General features: G+C 44.7%; 1 protein-coding gene across 11 annotated transcripts in view; it reads right to left on the reverse strand.

Moving 5' to 3' along the window:
* Nucleotides 1–21,661, reverse strand: part of NEK11 (NIMA related kinase 11) — a 539,441-nt gene that overhangs the window by 495,213 nt on the left and 22,567 nt on the right. For 10 of the 11 annotated variants that reach the window (XR_004538012.1, XR_004538011.1, XM_033930006.1 and 7 more), the window contains exon 2: nucleotides 20,875–21,140. Coding sequence is in view for 8 of the 11 variants with exons in the window: in XM_033930006.1 (XP_033785897.1) it covers nucleotides 20,875–21,038 (164 nt within the window). In the remaining 3 variants the exon portion in view is untranslated. Of the gene's footprint in view, nucleotides 1–20,874; nucleotides 21,141–21,661 lie in introns of those variants that run through there. The other variant, XM_033930013.1, reaches the window with a different exon arrangement.

Genomic DNA, 21,661 nt, shown 5'->3' on the forward strand with positions numbered 1-21,661 from the left:
CTCCCTCCAGGACCAGGGTTTCACCACACCCCAATGCAGATTTCTCTATAACGCTATCTTAGTAGTAAAGAAATTGATCTTGACCTATTGGATGTCCGAGGAGCCCCCTCCGTTGCCGCACTGGAGGAATCGGCTCCGAGAGGTGGCATTGTTTGAAATTCGATCCCATGCGAGAGCGCCGAGTGTGCTTAAGCAACACTACACTGGCTTATGGGTGAGACTGCGGGACCTGGTGTCGTCACACGCAAGGGGGGAGGACCAGGGGCCTCCTTAACCTGGATTTTACCTTCAGTTTTCCTGATGGGCCATCGGTGGTTCACCTCTACCAACTAGCTCTCTCCATCTTTCTCTTTCTTTTCTTTTGCTCTTCTCTTTCGTTACTTTGGTGCCCTCGGGAGGGGGGGGGGGGAGGGAGACACATGGGATGTGAGTGGCTGGTTTGAATGGGATGGATGATGGTGAGTGCGATTGGTGTTCTGAATGATTGTGTGGTGGTTGGGGGTTATTCTAATGAAAAAGGCGGGAGAGCACTGTTCCAGAGGGGTGACGTCTTTCACGATTGTATTTACCTGCTCCTGCCCCCGCTGCTCTCTTTGTTCTGTATTGCTCTATTCTCGTATATTATCTGCTTATGGGGGTATATTTGGGGCACTCCTGCTATTGTTCAAGTTCTTGCTTGTTGTGTGTGATGGACCGATATTTGTCTCTTTGATGGTTACTGTTACGCCCTGTTGGGTGGTGTATTTCTCTCGCTGCCAATAAACATATGTTTTAAAAAAAAAAAAAAACTTAGGCCCTGTTTTACAAAGGCGCGCTAAGCGTTTTAGCGTGGATTTAGCGCACACTAAATCAACCCGTGTGCTAATCGCTAACGCGTCCATAAGAAAACATGCACGGATTAGTGTTTAGCGCATGCTAATATTTAGCGCGAGCTAAAAAGCTTAGTGCACCTTTGTAAAAGAGGGGGGTAGCATTTACCCCTAGTCTAAACCTAAAGTTCATTTTAATAAAGATAAAAGGGTTACTTTTAGAAAGAGAAGTGTTGAAACAGAAGCAGTTGATAATACTATAGGTATAAGAAAAGTAAAAAAAAAACATATGAAGAGTGTCTCAGATGACCTTTTTTGCCTCCCTTTGTTTAATTCCTAACCACATTTCTTTGATAATGTCTAAGAGGTTTTGTTTTGTTTGTTTTTAGAAAACAGATACTAGAAAACCAATCAGAAAGGATAAAGCCAATGACAGAGAGGACATCAAAACGAAGGACAGAATTCAAGGGAGAGAGGGAGAGGTTGATATCAAATGTCATACCAAAATTAGATCTCCAAATTATTAATTTATCAGAGGAGACATTTTCAGAATTGGAAGTGAAATTACTTTAAAAAGACTTATCCTTTGTATCCACTAAACATTACAATGCATTTCAAATGTATATTGACCTTTTTTTAAATTCAGAAGAAAGTTACAAATTATGCATTTTTCTCCCAAAACACAGCAAGACATTCTGACCTTTCACTAGTGAGAAATAATTCAAAATGGGTCCCACCAGGACCAGGGACCCAATAATACACATTTAATCAATGTGTACTAAGAGATATAGAAACTTTCAAGAAAAAAACCCCATTATTTTAATTTATCAAAAGGCGAAAATAAAGCCGTCAGAAGCCTATTAAACAAGGAAAATATGCTGCAGATAAAGCTGGAGGGGATAGTTATTTTAGAAAGTGATGATGTTATAAAAGAGACTGAAAGATTAGAGGGGGTCTTCTGTACACCGCAGCCAGCTGAGCTGATCGTGGCAGGGGAATTCCCCCCCCCCCCAGATCAACTGAGCTAGCAGAACTCCCCCAAACCGTGAATCATGACTAGGAAGCCGCTTTAGCCCACCTAACGTAGGGTTACCAGATGTCTGGATTTCCACGGACATGTCCTTCTTTTCGAGGACATGTCCTGGGGTCCAGACTGCTTTTCAAAACCTGGCACTACCTTGTGAAAAAGAATTGTGAACTGAATAACACATCAAAAAGTTTTATGGCATATCTTGCAGATGTTTGAAGTATACTCCATTTGCACAAATGCACACCCACAGCCTTGGCCACCACTGATCTATAGTCTTGTCAATGACACTTTACTTCAGCTCAGCCCAAACAGAAATGAGGCACTGTTATTGGAAAATAACAGCATTGGTCATCGGGTGGGGAGGGGAGGAAAAAAGCATCATCATCAAAAAGGAAGCTCGAATATAAACCGAGGCTCCCATTTTTGGGCCATTTTTTTGTCCCCAAAATCTCAGTTTATATTGGAGTATATACAGTAATTCCATTAAAAGATTCAAAGGTGAACTTCCTGAATTTGGCGAAACATAAACCTGAAGAAAAGAAGTGGACAAAACGTCCGATTAAACAAGTAAACATTCCATAGGCAACACATTCATAATCGCCCTTTTATAAAACTGATATGATTTTTTGAAAATAATGGCCAGTCTACCACCCCTTTTCATCCTTCTTGTCTGTGAAATACTTTGGTAATCTGATGGGCACGTTTGTAATGGCAAGATAGTGTCACTTTCAGAAAGCCAAGTTTCAGTTAAACCCACACAGACTAAACTATTATCTAGAATCAAATCATGAAGCTGGCATTTGTTAGAACTCACTGCTCTAGTATTCAAAAGCCCAATGTGCAATTTAACATTTGAATCAGTAAAACAATAACGTACTGAACAGGAGAAAGAAAGCCTCTAGCTGAAGTCCTACATCTGTTAAAGTCCCTCCTTCTACCCCAAATAACTGAAATTGCTGCATTCATTTCCTATAAATTAAATGATACACCAATATATAAATTTGCATATGAAGGGGTGTACAAAAGGGCAAAACATGTCCCTTTGGCATGATGCCTCAGAAATCAGCGTTTTCTAAATTGGGATTAGTGATGATGTCACTTCCTCTCACTCATACCAGCATTGGGAGTCCAATTTTACTCTCTGAAGTGGAGAAAAATTGATTTCACAATTTCTCACACGAAAGGAGGAGGCACAACCTAATTGTTTAACAAGACCAATCAACGCTGATAATTGGCAATTAACATCTCATAGCTGACACTATTTGGCATTAATTCGAAGTTATGTGCACAACTTGGTTGGCATATTTTATAAAATGGTGCACTTCAGTTCTAGTTTGCAGATATCAAAAGGAGGCTTGGCCAGGGGAAAAGCATGGGTAGATCATTGGCGTTCCTAAAAGAACACCGTCCAAATCCCATCTCAAAAGTAGGCGAGGTTTGTGCCAGAAGTGGACATAGGTGCCGGTAGGTGACTCTGTAGACACGATTCTTGTCACAGGTAGGCTCTGTAAAACCCTAAAAAACTAGGGAAGGACCAGGACACACTCAAAACCCACTTCTATAATATACTAATATATAATAAGAAACAGCGAAAAGAAGTGGCTACTGCATCATATTCAATGTTGATAAATTGCACTAGTATCATCTGTTTTTTCAGTGCTCAGAGACAAGCCCGAATGTATGAATGTCTGTTTTTATTCTCTAATCATCACACTGTTTGTACAAAAAAAATATATTTTTAAAGAATACATGCTCAAGAAACTGCACATGAGAATTATCTGAGATGGTTGAAAGTAAGTATTACGCTCTGGGTTCTGATGCATTTTGCAATTGCTTCCTTAGAAAACCCCCAAAATTCAACTTTTAAAACGTTCAAAACGAGCCTATCCAATACTGCCTTCAGAACTTGCAGATGAGGTCTAGAGCAGAGGAGAGAATGGTATAAGAGAGGACGGCTTCATTGACAGTCTTGTGCAATATAGTAGTTGAGGAGAGGGATGAGACAGCAGTGAAGAGGGCTCTGTGTCAATAGCCTGAAAGTTCCTGAATGTGTTGGTGGCGATTGGCTGGATCTGGGGGGTAGGGTAATGAATAATGAATGTTAACAGGTGATGGTCAGAGAGGGGAAGGGTGGTATTGCAGAATTTGGTGGTTGAACAGTTCGAGGAAAAACATTAGGTCTAGGCAGTGTCCTTTCTGGTATGTAGGGGTGGTGGAGCACAGCAGGAGATTGTATGAGAATGTTAGGGCAAGGAACTTAGAGGCAAAGGAGTCAGAGGGGTCATCGACATGGATATTGAAGTCACTGAGGATGAGAGAAGGGGATGAGGGCTCAAGGAAGGAGGAGAGCCAGGAGTCAAAGTTAGTGAGGAAGGAAGAGCGGGATGTATCAGGAGGTTGGTAGATGACTGCTACTCAGAGAGGTAGGGGAGCAAAAAGACAGATGAAATGGACTTCAAAGGAGGAAGAGCATTGAGATGGTGGTGGAAAAAGAGGTTGAAATCTGCAATAGGGTGAGAGGAGTAGGCCCACGCCTCCTCCTTGACCAACCAGGTGAGACATGTGGAAGAAAAGGTAGCCTCCATGACACAGGGTAGTAGCTAAGGTACAGTTATCAGGGCTGATCCAGGTCTTTGTTAGTGCAAGCAAGTGGAGAGATTGAGAGATGATGAGGTCATGTACATAGGCACAAGAAAAGGGCAAGGAGGAGGGGGAGAGGAATAGAAATAAGGTCAGCGGTATTGTGGGTTGGCCTGTAGGAGCAAGGTAGACTGTAAGAGTAGGGTGGGAGTTGGTTGGGAGGACTAGGATTGGGGTTGGTGGTATTAAATTAAATGTGATAATTTAGTGACAAACTATATACAGTATAATATATTATCAAGAAGTTTCTTTCAACATCCTTCAACACAATCCCGTGATAATAGCCCAAATTCAAAATGAAGCGTGAGTGAAAAATACACTTAATTTTTATCCAGCGCTACTGGTTTCCTTGACTCCTATGATGGTGTGAGGCTGAATATGGAAATTAAATCTCTCACCAGCAAAGTAACCAGAGTCAGGTTGAGCAATTGAACTAAGGCCCTCCTGTTTGGAAAACTGTTTTTTTTGTAGCTCTTTACCCCACAGCTGAGGATACACATCACTATTTCTTATTAGTTTGAGATGTTTTTGAAGTTTCTTTCTGAACACTGTTCCCGTTGATACATTTTTGCACTCTGCATATTACATTGTATCTTTCAGCAAAGGGAGGCAGGAAGCACTTTCACATCATGTGTTCCCGCTAAGCTGCGCTGGCGTGCGCTGGCGCACAAAATATTAGGTCGCAGCGCACAAGTTTCTCGTCACAGCGCAGGACCGGCAAGATTGACTCATTTGAACTTCTGCAAGATCAGCATCGGAAGCGTGCGCTGGGCCGGAGAGATCTTGGGGAGCCTCCGACAGTGGCTTTCTCCCCTCTCTGCAGCTCTCCTTTACTTCCCAGCGCAGCGATTCACGAAGGCAGCCTCGGGGCTTTTGCTGAGTCGCGGCTGCCTCTGATGATGCAACTTCCTCTTTCCTCAGAGGCGGCGCGACACAACAAAGGACCCGAGGCTGCCTTCGTGAATCGCTGCGCTGGGAAGTAAGAAGAGCTGCTGGGAGGGGAGAAAACCACTATCAGTCTGGGAAGCTGCTGGGCAGGGGAAAAAAGGGACAGCTGCTACTGGAAAGGGAGAAGGAGAGATGCTTCTGGGAGGGGAGGAGGGAAAGGAATCTGGGAAGCTGCTGGGCCAGGAAAAAAAAGGGACAGCTGCTACTGGAGAGGGAGAAGGAGAAGGAGAGATGCATCTGGGAGGGGAGGAGGGAAAGGAATCTGGGAAGCTGCTGGGCCAGGAAAAAAAAGGACAGCTGCTACTGGAGAGGGAGAAGAAGGAGAGATGCTTCTGGGAGGGGAGGAGGGAAAGGAATCTGGGAAGCTGCTGGGCTAAGAAAAAAAGGGACAGCTGCTACTGGAGAGGGAGAAGGAGACGGAGAGATGCTTCTGGGAGGGGAGGAGGGAAAGGAATCTGGGAAGCTGCTGGGCCAGGAAAAAAAAGGACAGCTGCTACTGGAGAGGGAGAAGAAGGAGAGATGCTTCTGGGAGGGGAGGAGGGAAAGGAATCTGGGAAGCTGCTGGGCAAGGAAAAAAAAGGGACAGCTGCTACTGGAGAGGGAGACGGAGAGATGCTGCTGGGAGGGGAGGAAGGGAAGAGAGTTACTGCTGGACAGGAGGCTGGGAGAAAGAAAGAAAGGGGGCAGGCAGGGAAACAGAAGGAAAGAAGAGAAACAGAAAAAAAGAAAGAAAGGTCAGGGAGAGAGGAAGAAAAAGTTGGGGGAGGGAATGAGGTGTGGAGGAGAGAAAGCATACAGGCTGATAGAAGGGAAGAAAGATTGGATGCACAGTCAGAAGAAGAAAGTGCAACCAGAAATCACCAGACAAGGTAGGAAAAATGATTTTATTTTAAATTTAGCAAAGTGGAGGCAGTATTACCACAGTTTTCAAAGGAATTTGCCCAAATAACTTAATAGTTAACTGGGTAAATTCCCAGAGATGAAAACTTCCCTTCACTTACTATGCACAGTTCTGAATTTATATCTGCTGTCTATATTTTACAATATGGTCCCCTTTTACTAAACCGCAATAGTGGTTTTTAGCGCAGGGAGCCTATGAGCGTCAAGAGCAGTGCTGGGCATTCAGCGCAGCTCCCTGCGCTAAAAACTGCTATTGTGGTTTAATAAAAAGGATGGAGGGTATATTTGTCTATTTTTGTATGCTATAAAAACCAAATACAGAGAGAGACTGAGAGCTGTTGACGAAGAGCTACGTGTGTGTCTTTCTTCCATTCCAGCCAGAATATCAGCTTTGTGTTCAGCCAAACAGGCCCAGGTTTCGCACTGAATAAAGTATTTTATAATTTTTATAATTTTTATTTCATAATAAAGTAATTATAAAATACTTTCTTTGTGTTTATTTGATTCCTATTCAAGAGAATTAATTTATATATAGTCAATATAGGCAGAGAGTTAAATTTTTTAACATTTTCTAATGGTGGTGTGCCTCGTGATTTTTTTCATGAAACAAGTGTGCCTTTGCCCAAAAAAGGTTGAAAAACACTGGTCTAGAAATTGAAAGCATCAAACGTATTGTCTTCTGGACTGTTTTTAATTTACAGTTTACACATATGGATGTAACAGACATAACTACATTTGTTGTAAAACATTTATTAAGATATCATTTCATCCCTACAATTTCTGTGTTCTTAAAAATATTATTTAACGTTATTTAATTTAGCGTGTAGGCCTAAAATTCCTTTGAATACCTCGTCCTCATGTATCAGCAACTTTGACAACATATTTATTTGGCTCATAACTTGCTGGCGCCCGATATTTTTAGCTCACAGTGAAAAAAGTTTGCTCACAACACCCGCCCGCTTAGAGGGAACACTGAAGACTAGTGCTGCCCGATTCATGATTCAAATCAATTCACCAATTCACTTCGGGTGAATTGATTCGAATTGATTTAAAAGAAAAAAAAAAAAAAAATCGGCCTCCCGATTCGGTGACTGACCCTTCCCCCTCGCCTCCTAAAGCAGAAGCGGCAGCGCTGCCTCTTGTTGGCCAGTCGCTTCCGCTCCTGCTTTAGAGGGCGAGGGGGAGGGTCAGTTGGGAAGTGCTGGTGTCCGGCTTCCCCCCTGGCCTCCCATGCATCCATTTACCTAATTTCAGCAGCGGAGCAGCCTGCAGAGAGGATCGCAGATGCTAGCGATCTTTGCAAGCTGCCATAGCTTCGGAACTGTCTTCCCTCTGCCGCTCCTCCTCTGACATCAGAGGCAGGATCGTGGCAGAGGAAACAGTTCTGAAGTTGGACATAAGGGATGGTGTGGAGGGGGGATAGAGATACCGGATAGGAGGGTAGTTGGGAAAAGAAAGGGAGAGATGGTGGACCCTGGGAAGGAGGGAGAGATGCTGGATGAAAGGGTAGTTGAGAAAAGATAGATCTGTGGATGGAGATGAAAAAAAGGAAAGATGCCAGATCTCCGGGGGAGGGAAGGGAAACGGAAGTGAAGGACAGAGATGGCAAATGGATGGTTAGCACGGAGAAAGAAGAAAGAAGGAGACCATGACAAGCAAGACAACCAGAGCCTGGGATCAACAAGAGCCTGGGACCAACAAGATTTGAATATTGACCAGACAACAAAAGGTAGAAAAAATAATTTTATTTTCTGTTTAGTGGTTATAATATGTCAGATTTGAAATGTGTATCCTGCCAGAGCTGGTGTTAGACCGCAAATGTGAGCTAGGATTTAACAGAGAGAGGAAAAGTCTTTTTTGTTTGTTGATTTTGTTTATACCACAGCGCCAGTGTGGTTAGGAGAAGGCAAAGGGGGTGAAGAGGCTATAAAATAAACCCACCAGGATGTTTGAAAAAAACACCCAATTGGGCAGGAAAATCGAATTGAATCGAAAAACCAATTCAATAAGTTGAATCGAATTGAATTTTTTCCCCTGAATCGGGCAGCACTGATACAAACTATTTCTTTTGGCTCCTCCTATGGCTGATGGCAGTGAGAAAACTAGAGAAAAAGAGAGCAGGGAAGAGAAGTATTTCCTGTCTGCTTTTTGTAGAGCAGCCCTGGGGCTGGGAGAAAATGCAGCTCTCTCATGTGAACCCCTGCAAGCTCCTCACAGCATATCACCAAATAGAACTCAGTGACCTTTTCTCTAAGACAAAACTAACCAGTCTACGTGTGTTTTTATAGAACAACAGTGAGCAGAATGGAGCTTTTATAAGTTAAAAGAAAAGAATATTGAAGAATCATTGAAAGTTGATACATTGCTAAAGTGCATCTGAGTAACAAGCATTGAACACAACTGCTGTGGTAGAAAGGTCATGGGAAGCTAGCTGTCTTACCATATTCTTTAAAGGATTACTAAGCTGTCACGGAAGGCTGTAAATTAATCAGTGAGGAAAAGTCTGCAGAGGGCAGAGAGATCTGCAGCGTTCTTTTCCCAAGTACTGTGATGTCTGGATCTATTTTTTTTTTTTTTGCAAAACAGTTTATTAAACGACAATAGTCAAACAAACATAGCAGGGTGACAACATTTTCGATCTACAGTATTCAGGAATGGAAATGGAAACAACCAACAACAAATCACCCAAACGGGCGGAAACCAGTAGAGTCCGGGCTGGGTTCTTATACCCAGGCTCGGCCCAGCCCCACCCAACAAGAAAAACCTCCCCCTGATGTGTGAATCTTTATGTATGATGGTAGTACTACTGTAAGGTAAATGAGGCAACATTAAATAAAATTTATAAGATCTCATACTAACACAACCCATTTAACATACAGATGGAAAAAATGTTTAACCCCCCCACACCACCCCTTTTACAAAGGCGCAGTAGTGGCTGCCGTATGGCAAATGCTGATGCCCCTTGAATCCCTATGGGCGTTGGAACGATTACTGTGGCCCGCCATGATAACACTGCACAACAAAGTTTTTGCTTCCTGAACACTGCTGGGTGTTTCTTATAGAATTTTGGGTGCTGATCATGAATATTACATCAAAAATTACCCATCACGTACCATTTCAGAGAAATCTTCAATTTTGTCGTGATTTTTTCTTATATTTGGATGCAAACAATTTTTTCTCCCATAAGTGTCTTATCAACAACGGTTTGTGCCGCCTGGGTATGTCCATGCATAAAATCTAGCCAGGTTGGAAGCTGTTTTATGGAAGATGACATCCTGGGCATGTCTGGGCAGGTCTGAACGAGCTTGCGCTGTCTCACCATGCTATAATGGTGGCTTCCATACACCGATCCTGCTCATTTGGTTAATATAGATAGTCCGTGTGTGTATATAGTATCAGTATAGTAAAGTATAGTAGTATAGTAGCTGTAGCAATATAACAGTAAGTAAGCTTGATGCTATAGACGTTTTGGTGTCGGGCAATATGTCTCGTCGGTGTCGTAACAGCTGCGACACATTCTGCTATATCTGTGGGGAATATACACTTACGCCTCAGAGACGTTCGATGACTGCCCTTGTAAAGAAAGCCTATCATCTGTATTTTGGCTGCAAAATAGGTGATCAAGACAAGCAATGGGCGCCTCACATTTGCTGTGCGACATGTGCTGTTAGTCTGAGAGCCTGGCTCAGAGGTACTCGAAAGACGATGCCATTTGCTGTTCCGATGATATGGCGAGAACAGAAAGACCATGTGACGGACTGTTATTTCTGTTTGACTAATGTGTCTGGTTTCTCTGCCAAAAACAAGAAGTCAATTGAATATCCTAATCTGCCTTCAGCAATGAGACCCATGCCACATGATGACAGTCTTCCAGTTCCGAAACCACCAGAGGATTGGACCTTAGACGAACCAGATGAAGAAACTGCAGTGCAGGGTTCTAACAGTGACATTGACCCGGATTTTGAACCATCCTCATCAGGCGATCCACATCTGATAACACAGTCCGAATTGAACGATTTGGTCAGAGATTTGGGTCTGTCAAAAGCAAAAGCTGAGCTGCTAGGTTCGAGACTGCAGGAATGGTGTTTGCTATCACCAGGTACGAAAATTTCTGTGTTTCGAGACCGGCATCATGATATAACCAAATTTTTTGCACAAGTCGACAGTCTCTGTTTCTGTTGTGACATTGAAGGATTGTTCTCGGTCTTTGGTTGTGATCACAACCCGGAAGAGTGGCGTCTTTTCATTGATTCGTCAATGTTAAGCCTGAAAGCTGTTCTGTTGCACAATGGCAACGTTTATCCTTCAGTACCTGTTGGCTATGCAGCACATATGAAAGAAACATATGAGAATATGGAAATGTTACTAAAGTATGTCCAGTATACCAGGTATAACTGGAATATCTGTGGAGACCTCAAAGTCGTTGCTCTGTTACTAGGACTGCAGCTTGGCTATACAAAGTACTGCTGTTTCATCTGCGAATGGGACAGCCGAGACAGAGAGTCGCACTATTCTAGAAAGAACTGGCCACTCCGTAAAAAGTTAGTTCCAGGACAGAAAAATGTAGCACATGAATCGCTTGTTGACCCGACAAAGATATTTTTGCCTCCTCTTCACATTAAACTGGGACTCATGAAGAATTTTGTGAAAGCAATGAACAAGGAAGGGGAAGGTTTTCGTTATTTAAGACAGATGTTCCCAAGAATAACTGATGCCAAGATCAAAGAGGGTATTTTTGTTGGCCCCCAGATCAGACATGTTATGAGTGACAAGCGATTTGAAGATCTGTTAGTTGGGCCGGAAAAAATTGGCTGGAAAGCCTTGAAAGACGTTGTTGACAATTTTCTGGGCAATTACAGAGCCCCAAACTACATTCAGCTGGTAGACAAACTTCTCAAAGCATACAAGAGAATGAAGTGCAATATGTCACTCAAGATTCATTTCCTCCATTCACACTTGGACTTCTTCCCCGCAAATCTCGGTGCTGTGAGTGACGAGCACGGTGAAAGGTTTCATCAAGACATAGCTACGATGGAGAAACGATACCAGGGCAATTGGAATCCGTCAATGCTTGCCGACTATTGTTGGATGCTACAACGTGATGCACCAGACACTGAATATAAAAGAAACTCGGGAGCAAAACACTTTTAATTCTGTTTCATTTAGTCGCTTGTGCGAAACGTAAACTTGACTATATATTTTATTGTCAGTAAACATAAAAATGTCTATTTCTCATAGTTCTTACGTGATGCAGTAAAACCAAAACCATATTTGAGCATACCAAGTTGGTACCTGTCATAATCACCAAAAACTTTTCAGGAATCAAGACTTAACCAAAAAATTGTTGTGCAGTGTAATCGCCTTTGTAATAGAACACCTTCTTAGTTAGTTGATTGCCTCCCTATTATTTGTGTGCGTGTGTATATACTGTATGTATGCGTATATATTGAATTGGATTGAATTTATTGCATTTGATATACCGCTTGAACATGGTTTAAATGCTAAATATAGGAATTGAGCTACTCTCTCTGTCCTGAATGGACTCACAGTCTAATTAAGCATACAAGAGAAGTCATCACTAACATTACGGAGATATATAATAAGAGGGAGGAAAAGAAAGTACCCTGTGGAACGTAAAGATCATTGAAGGCACTGTGAACTAAAAAACTAAAATGTTTTTTGTCGCCTCTTCCACAGAACTCGGCTGATTCTTATGAAATTTAACCCCTCTTTTACGAAACTGCGATAGCAGTTTCTAGCGTGGAGAGCCGCACTGAAATGGCCCGCGCTACTCCTGACGCTCTTAGAGTTCTTATACTGAGCCAGGAGGATATGCCTCAAGTTCACTGAATAGCTCATCAAATAGTAAGAGAAGCAGGAATAAGCCTGGGATAATTCATGATGATCTGAAATTAAAGTGTCTTATAAAACGTCGTGCCCAAGAGTTAACTTTATATAACAAAGACCCATGCCTGAAACGATGCAAGCAGCTTTTGACCAAGTATCCGGAGCACAGCATCAGCTTTATCTGGTTTACAGATAGCACAGTTACTTACCGTAACAGGTGTTATCCAGGGACAGCAGGCAGATATTCTTTACGCATGGGTGACATCACCGACGGAGCCCTCGGTACGGACCTTTTTAACTAGAAAGTTCTAGTTGGCCGCACCGCGCGTGCGCGAGTGCCTTCCCGCCCGACGGAGGAGTGCGTGGTCCCCAGTTAGGATAAGCCAGCTAAGAAGCCAACCCGGGGAGGTGGGTGGGACGTAAGAATATCTGCCTGCTGTCCCTGGATAACACCTGTTACGGTAAGTAACTGTGCTTTATCCCAGGACAAGCAGGCAGCATATTCTTTACGCATGGGTGACCTCCAAGCTAACAAAGAGGGAGGAGGGATGGTTGGCCATCAGGAAAATAAATTCTGAAGTACAGATTGGCCAAAGTGCCCATCCCGTCTGGAGAAAGCATCCAGACAGTAGTGAGTAGTGAATGTGTGAACTGAGGACCAGGTGGCCGCCTTGCAGATTTCCTCAATGGGTGTGGAACGGAGGAATACCACAGAAGCGGCCATAGCTCTCACCCTGTGGGCAGTGACAGCACCGTCCAGTGACAGACCGGCCCGAGCATAACAGAACGCGATGCAAGCTGCAAGCCAGTTGGATAGCGTCCGTTTAGAGACCGGTCGACCCAGACGATTAGGATCGAAGGTCAGGAAGAGCTGAGGGGACAAGCGGTGAGCCCTTGTACGATCAAGATAGTAAGCCAGGGCACGCTTGCAATCAAGACTGTGCAATGCTTGTTCCCCGGGATGTGAATGAGGTTTCGGGAAAAAAACAGGCAACACAATAGACTGGTTGAGGTGAAAAGCCGAAACAACCTTGGGAAAGAACTTAGGATGGGTACGCAGAACCACCTTGTCATGGTGAAAAACAGTGAACGGTGGATCGGCGACCAGTGCATGCAGCTCACTAACCCTCCTGGCAGAGGTGATGGCAATGAGGAAAAGCACCTTCCATGTCAGAAGTTTGAGCGAAGTTGTGGCAAGAGGCTCAAAAGGCGGTTTCATGAGGGCTGATAAAACCACATTCAGGTCCCAGACGACCGGAGGAGGCTTCAGAGGTGGTTTGACATTGAAGAGGCCCCTCATAAATCGGGAAACCAGAGGGTGAGCCGTGAGAGGTTTTCCTAGGATAGGCTCATGAAACGCCGTGATGGCACTGAGATGGACTCTGATTGAGGTAGACTTGAGGCCTGCGTTGGACAGGGAGAGCAAGTAGTCCAGCACAGTTTCCACCGCTAAAGAGGTGGGGTTGTGATGATGACGGAGGCACCAAGAGGAGAACCTGGTCCACTTCTGATGGTAACATTGGAGGGTGGCCGGTTTCCTGGAGGCGTCCAAAATGAGACGGACAGGCTGAGACAGATTTCCTGGAGAGGTCAGCCCGAGAGAAACCAAGCTGTCAGGTGGAGCGAAGACAGATTGGGATGCAGCAGAGACTGACGTTGTTGCGTAAGTAGAGTAGGAAACACAGGAAGAGGAATGGGCTCCCTGACGCTGAGCTGAAGCAGGAGAGGAAACCAGTGTTGGCGAGGCCACCGAGGAGCGATGAGGATCATGGTGGTCCTGTCCCTGCGGAGTTTGGATAAAGTCCGCAACATCAGAGGTAGTGGAGGAAAGGCATAGAGGAACCGATCCGTCCAGTCGAGCAGGAATGCATCCGGGGCCAGACGGTGAGGAGAGAAGAGTCTGGAGCAGAACTGGGGCAGCTGATGGTTGTGAGGAGCTGCAAATAGGTCCACCTGTGGAGTGCCCCAGCGAGCAAAGATGGAGAGGAGCGTGGGAGGATCCAAAGTCCATTCGTGAGGTTGAAGGATGCGGCTGAGATTGTCGGCCAGGGAGTTCTGTTCGCCCTGGATATAGACAGCCTTGAGGAAGAGACTGCGGGCCGTGGCCCAGGTCCAAATGCGGAGAGCCTCCTGACAAAGGAGGCGAGACCCGGTGCCGCCCTGCTTGTTTATGTAGTACATGGCGACTTGATTGTCTGTGCATAGGAGAAGAACCTGAGGGCAGAGAAGGTGCTGGAAGGCTTTGAGAGCGTAGAACATGGCTCTCAGTTCTAGGAAATTGATGTGATGTAGACGCTCCTGCGGGGTCCAAAGACCTTGGGTGCGTAGATCTCCCAGGTGAGCTCCCCATGCATAAGGGGAGGCATCCGTGGTGATGATCATGGAATGAGGGGGCAGATGAAAAAGAAGGCCCCTGGAAAGATTTGAGGAGTTCAACCACCATTGTAGAGATCGCTGAAGAGACGATGTCACAGAGATGGGATGAGAAAGAAGATTCGAGGTCTGTGACCACTGGTTGGCCAGAGTCCATTGAGGTGTCCTGAGGTGGAGTCGTGCCAGGGGAAGCACATGCACCGTCGAGGCCATGTGGCCCAGGAGGACCATCATCTGTCTGGCAGAAATGGAGTGATGAAGGAGCACCTGACGACAAAGGTGGAGCAGAGTCCGTTGACGGTCGGAGGGGAGGAACGCCCTCATTAGTGTGGTGTCGAGAACTGCTCCAATGAACTGAAGGCGCTGTGTGGGAAGCAGATGCGACTTGGGGTAGTTGATCTCGAACCCCAGAAGATGGAGGAGAGAGATGGTATGATGAGTGGCTTGTAGCACAAGTGGAGACGTAGGTGCTTTCACTAACCAATCGTCCAAGTAGGGGAACACCTGGAGGTTGTGAGACCTGAGAAAGGCCGCCACCACAATGAGGCATTTGGTGAACACCCTGGGTGATGAAGCGAGGCCAAAAGGTAGCACTTTGTACTGATAATGGCGGTGGTGTACCTGGAATCGCAGGTAGCGACGTGAAGTTGGATTGATTGGGATGTGAGTGTAGGCCTCTTTGAGGTCCAGGGAACATAGCCAGTCGTGTTGAGAGAGAAGAGGGTAAAGCGTGGCAAGGGAGAGCATTCTGAATTTCTCCCTGACTAGACACTTGTTGAGGTCCCTGAGATCGAGAATGGGACGGAGGTCTCCTGTCTTCTTTGGAACTAGGAAGTAACGGGAGTAGAATCCCCGGCCTCTTTGTTCCGGAGGCACTTCTTCGATGGCATTGAGAAGAAGGAGGGATTGGACCTCCCTCAGGAGGAGGGGGGTTTGAGTTGAATGAGAAGCAGACTCTACGGGAGGATTGTCTGGTGGAAGAGTCTGGAAGTTGAGAGAGTAGCCGTGGCGGATGATGTTGAGGACCCACTGGTCCGATGTGATGACCTCCCAACGGCTGAGGAAGATGTGGAGCCTGCCTCCGATTGGCTGAGGAAGAGGCAATGAGGGTGGAAGACTGGCTAAGCCCTGGAGAGAGGAGTCAAAAGGGCTGAGAAGGTTTGGCAGGAGGAAGAGGCTTGGCCGGTTGATTAGACTGGGCACGAGCCTGGGTGTGCTGGTGTTGACGGGCCCGCCTAGGTTGCTGTGAAGGTGGGTTGAGAGGCCTAGCGGAGAACCTGCGCTGATATGAGGCCTGTGGTCTGTAAGGACGAGCAGGTGGAGCCTTTTTCTTAGGTTTTATGAGAGTGTCCCATCTAGTCTCATGGGCTGAGAGTTTCTGCGTGGTGGTATCCAGGGACTCTCCGAATAATTCATCTCCAAGACATGGGGCGTTGGCTAGTCGGTCTTGATGGTTGACGTCCAAATCAGAGACCCTGAGCCAGGCCAGACGGCGCATAGCCACAGCGATGGCAGATGCACGGGAGGTGAGCTCAAAAGAATCATAGATAGAGCGCACCATAAATTTTCTCAGTTGGAGCAGGCTGGAGATATGCTGCTGGAATAATGGAACCTTGTGTTCCGGCAAGTACTTCTGCATGGCGGAGAGTTGCATGACCAGATGTTTCAGGTAGAATGAGAAATGGAATGAGTAGTTGTTAGCTCTGTTGGCAAGCATGGCATTCTGGTAAAGTCGCTTGCCAAACTTGTCCATTGTTTTGCCTTCTCTGCCAGGAGGGGTAGAGGCATAAACACTCGCGCCCTGAGACTTTTTTAAGGTGGACTCCACCAGGAGAGATTCATGAGGCAGCTGGGGTTTATCAAATCCCGGGATTGGTATAACCCTGTAGAGGCTATCCAGTTTACGGGGGGCCCCAGGGACAGTCAGTGGGTTCTCCCAATTTTTATAAAAAGTTTCCCGTAGGATGTCATGCACGGGCAACTTTAGGAACTCTTTGGGAGGTTGATCGAAATCCAATGCCTCTAGGAAAGCTTGTGACTTTTTAGAGTCAGATTCCAGAGGCAAAGATAAGGCCCCCGACAACTCCCTGAGGAATTTAGAAAAGGAAGATTGTTCAGGTTTAGATGTGGTATCGGGGGCCGAAGGCTCTTCGTCCGACGACGATGCATCCTCCTCGGTACCGGGAGGGGATTCTTCCCATAGGTCCGGGTCTCTGACATCGGTGTGCGCGTGTCGAGAGACCGGAGTGGAAGGCTCGGTATGGTGAGTTTTAGACAGAGACTTGCCTGAGCGTACCGAGACGGTACCGGGGGATGAAGACCTGTGTCTGTCTCGGTCCCGGGAAGAACGGTGCCGGTCAGGGTCGCGGGAAGACCGGTGCCCTGTTCGGTCCCGAGGAGGATCGGTCGTCGTCAAGGCGATAGTCTCGGCATGGGTATGGAGATGCGACGCCGAGAGAATGGGCATGGAGGAGTCCATAGGTACCGATGGAGTGGATACCGGTTGGACGGTGCGGGGCTCGGGCCGGTCTGGTACCGAAAGCAGCGGTGCCAAGATAGAGGGCAAGAGCTGCTTAAGTTGCTGTTGGAGTTGTTCCTGCAACTTATCCTGGAGGATGGCCGCAATGCGGTCATCCAGGGGTGGCACCGGAACCACTTTTTTCTGCTTTGGTTCCATGGGTGCCGCTCTACGCCCCGGCGATGAGGAGGCCGATGATGAGGCACTCACCGATATCGGGGCGGAGCGTTTTTTGGGTCGGCGTGGAGCCGAAAGGACTGGTGTCGCCACCGAGGTGGGAGGGCGCTCAAGGGTGGAAGGCTTCTTAGCCGGCTTACCTGGCGCCGGTGGCGCCGATGTCGTTTCAGGCGGTGTCGAAGTGGTCGGTGCCGATTTCGACGGTGCCGCAGGTGAAGAAGTCGAGTCCATAGTTGGGCCGGTGCCGAAAAGTAGATTTTGTTGGATTTGACGATTCTTCAGAGTGCGTTTCTTAAGAGTGGCACAGCGGGTGCAGGAGTCCGCCCGATGCTCCGGTCCCAAGCACTGTAAACACCAATTGTGTGGGTCAGTGAGGGAGATCGGGCGTGCACACCGCTGGCACTTCTTAAAACCGGGCTGCGGGGGCATGAATGGGAACATGGCCTCCGCAAAATCAAACCCCGAGGCCTGGATAGTGACAACAGGCCCCGCCGGGGCAGGAATGAAAAATAAAGCAAAAGAAAATTTTTTTTTTTTTTTTTTTTGTAAATTGAAAGAAAAAAGCACTCAAAGGTGAAAAAAAAAACGAAAAAATAACGCGAGCGGGAAGGCAAAAGGAGGATTTCAACGACGTTGAAAAACACACGTCTTCTTCGCTCCGCGGAAACGAAGAAACTGGGGACCACGCACTCCTCCATCGGGTGGGAAGGCACTCGCGCACGCGCGGTGCGGCCAACTAGAACTTTCTAGTTAAAAAGGTCCGTACCGAGGGCTCCGTCGGTGACGTCACCCATGCGTAAAGAATATGCTGCCTGCTTGTCCTGGGATAAGAAAAGATATGTATTTACAGTAGCTCCATCAATTAACACAATAGAATGATCACCTGTACAGTATGTGCCTTCAACAACACTGAAGCGTGAGGTTAATGCCAAACGCCTACTATGGACCTGCCCAACCTTCAGCCAGTCTGTGATGATCCTGGTTGCAATCTCGAAACTCAGCTTCTCAGATCTGTTCTTCATTGATCCTAGGGTTAAGATCAACGGTGCATACTACCAGGATGTCCTCTATCGCATATCAGGAGACTACTTTATCTTCCAACAGGACAATGCCCCAGCACATAGGTCAAAGGACACCATAGAACTGCTACATCAGAAGACCCCAGATTTCAATGGTCCAGACCTCTGGCCTACGAATTCACCAGACTTAAACTCAGTTAACTACTGGATCTTGGGGCTGATATAGGAACACATTTACAAGACAGCGATATTCGACATGTAAGACCGATGCTGTTCCGTGGATGGAGGGAAGGGGAAGAGAGGAATCAGATGGTGCACATGGATGGAGGGAAGGGAAAGGAGGGAAGAGATGGTGCAAATGGACAGAGGGAAGTGGGAGAGAAGAGAGGGAAAAGATGGTGCACATGGATGGAAGAGAAGGGAAGAGCTGGAAAGATAGATTTGAGATGGAGGCAAAAAAATGGAAGAAAACTGAATTTGCAGTACCAAAGATAGATGTTGTGCAAGAGGTGAAGGAAGAGAGGAAAGAAACAGCATATGCATAAGGAGGCCTTGGAAACAGAGTTAAGAGCAAAAAGGGAGCAAGATGATCAGAAAAATAAAATCGCCAGATAACAAAGGTAGGAAAAATGTTTTTATTTTCAATTTAGTGATTTAAATAGTCAATTTTAAAAATTTACATCTGTTTCTATGATTTGAACTGTTCAGGAAGACATGCATTTATTTCTTTGTGGTATACTGTGTGCAGAGTCTGGCTTATTAGGGTTTCAATTGTGTACAATACTACTTTTAGTCTGTGGGCTTGTATTTGAAAAGAGGTTTTTTTTCTGTTTTCTGCATGTGTGATTGAGGCCAAGTGGGGATGGGGATAGAAGTTCAGAAACTTTGGTTGGTGTCATATATTTGTTGGTTCTTCTTTGGGTTTTTTGGACTCAAAACAGCCCCAATTGAAAAATTAGTGATTACTAATGGCATTACTTATGACACTCACCCAAATTTCTAATCTCGGTTTATATTCGAGTCAACCTTTCTTCCTCCTTTTCTTGGGATAAAAGGTTACCTTGGTTTATATTTGGATCGGTTTATATTCGAGTATATACAGTAATTTTACATTCTGCTACTAAATTTGTTGACCTGGTGGTCATGTAAGATTTTAATTGTGCAGGTAATCTAGGACAGAACAGTTATTAAAAATTTATTCTTGAGACTATGAAAGACTTGGAATTTAGTCAGTTGGTTTCAGTCCCCATGCATTTGTTCGGAAACACCCTTGATTTGGGATTTTTATCAAAATCGTTGTCTCAAGTTTTGGCAGGTGAAAGATGAGGTTCCAGTACGCTGTTCTGACCACTATTTTATTCATTATTTGTTTTCTCAAATTAATAAGATAAAGTCTGAAAGTAAGTCAACATCTATTAAAGTTACTAAAGTTAAGGCCCTCATCATCATTCTGGCTTTTCTTCTGATACTTTCTGCTTCTCTACCAAGTTCATGACAGAAAGGGGGAAATGGCTGGGAAGAAGAGTCACATGCTTGAAGGACAAGGCATTTCTCCCTAGGTAAAGAGAATGTATTTGGAAATGTCCACCTCCTAAGGATATGCCCAATAAATAATCTGACAGTGGGTTGATGGGGTATATGTCCATTGACACATACTAGTCAGCAGTGTCGTGATATCACATGTGAAGATTTTTGGTGGCTCTCTTTCAGCTCAGTGGATCCAAAGTGGCCCTGAGGTAAAAATTAGTGAAGACCATTGCCCTAGGCAATTTTTCAAAGGAAATATAATCTTGTGCTATCTCTTTGCGAATTTTTGCCAAATCCATTGATAAAACTCCTAGCACTGTTTGGAAAATTCCTTCTTATATTTTTAATGTGAATCATCTGGTCCTTTCTGCCTTCTTTAAAGATGTAAAGAATAGTATTTCAAGTCACCCTTGGAAGAAAAAAACCAAAAGGGTCTATGGAATGCTTTTTGTTCAAAACTAATTACAATGACCTCAAGAATTCAGAAAATAGCCATTCTATAAGATAAACATAGGACAAGCATATGTGGATCCATAGATAAGGAGCGTCAAGGCTGAATCCAAAGATCAAGTAATCTATGCATTACTGAAACAGAAAAGGAAAATGGGCAGATTAACTGTGCCATGTGCTCATTCTCTATAAACTAACAACATAAATATATGCAGATTTCCCAACATATAGATCTAATTATGATTTCTTGGCCAAGTCACTTGCTTAAGGTACAAATTTAGATGTGCCAACTGTACCTAGATGGAACTTGCCTAAATTACCAATGAAAAGGTGTGAGCTAAATTTTTCAAAAATATAAATTCTGTCCATCAGCATGCTATGACGGGGTGCTGAAAAGTTCTCAGCTCAACCAAGAAGAGAATGACATGGATATGGTTCAATCAATGATCTGAAATAAAGTCAAAACATAGAATTTAATTTCTGCAAATTGGCACTTAATGAAATAAGATAACTCTTTTCAGCTAAAGTGACAATAGTGCTCAGAATTTAGGAAGTTGGTTGGTTAGGTTGAGAACATTTCAGCAGCCTCTCATATGTCACTGAAAATATTAGTAAGAGTTAAGAATATTTACTTACAATTCTTCATTTTGTGTCTTCTTATCTAGAACCAGATAGACTGTTCCAAAACTTCCGCTGCCAAGTTTCTGCTGAGTTATATATCTTCCTGCAACTATGGTCCCAGAACAAATAGAAGCAGATTCAGTACTGCTACTCTTGAGAAGCTCTTGGAAATTCGGCATGGTTTGAAATTGCAGCTGTATTTATATCTGTGTTTCTATTCTTATGGGCCAAGGGCACTCATGAACAGCCATGTTACCTCCCACGATGTTCAAAGGAAACCACTTTAAACAAGAAAAAAGAGAATAGATCAGATTCAATCTCTGTTGGAATTCTAATACTGTATTATCACATGGCTCTTTATCAGTGTATCTGATAGGAATCATTTTATCTCAAGGTGCAAATACATGGAATTATTTTTTTCTCAAAACATAACACAAATTTAAAAAAATGATTTTTTTAAAATAGAAAACAAAAAGTTGTTTCTTTAATTTACTTAAAAAGAAATTAAAACTGATGGCTATGACTGGTAAAGCAATTTCCTACTTTAGGGCCCTTTTTATTAAGCTGCGCAAGAAGTTTTTAGCGCGAGCCAGAATGGCAGATGCCCTGACACTCATATAATTCCTTGGGCATCAACACACTTATCTTGCCGGCCTGCACTAAAAACCTTTAATGCAGCTTAATAAAAGGGGGTATTAATTAAAAGTTTAGATATAATCGTTTTAAGCACACAGATGGCAGTAAATTGATAGGGAAGATTATACCACAGTTCTCACCTCTTTGCATCATTATTTCATTACAA

This window comes from Geotrypetes seraphini, chromosome 2 (genome assembly GCF_902459505.1).
Source record: "Geotrypetes seraphini chromosome 2, aGeoSer1.1, whole genome shotgun sequence".
NCBI lineage: Eukaryota > Metazoa > Chordata > Amphibia > Gymnophiona > Dermophiidae > Geotrypetes > Geotrypetes seraphini.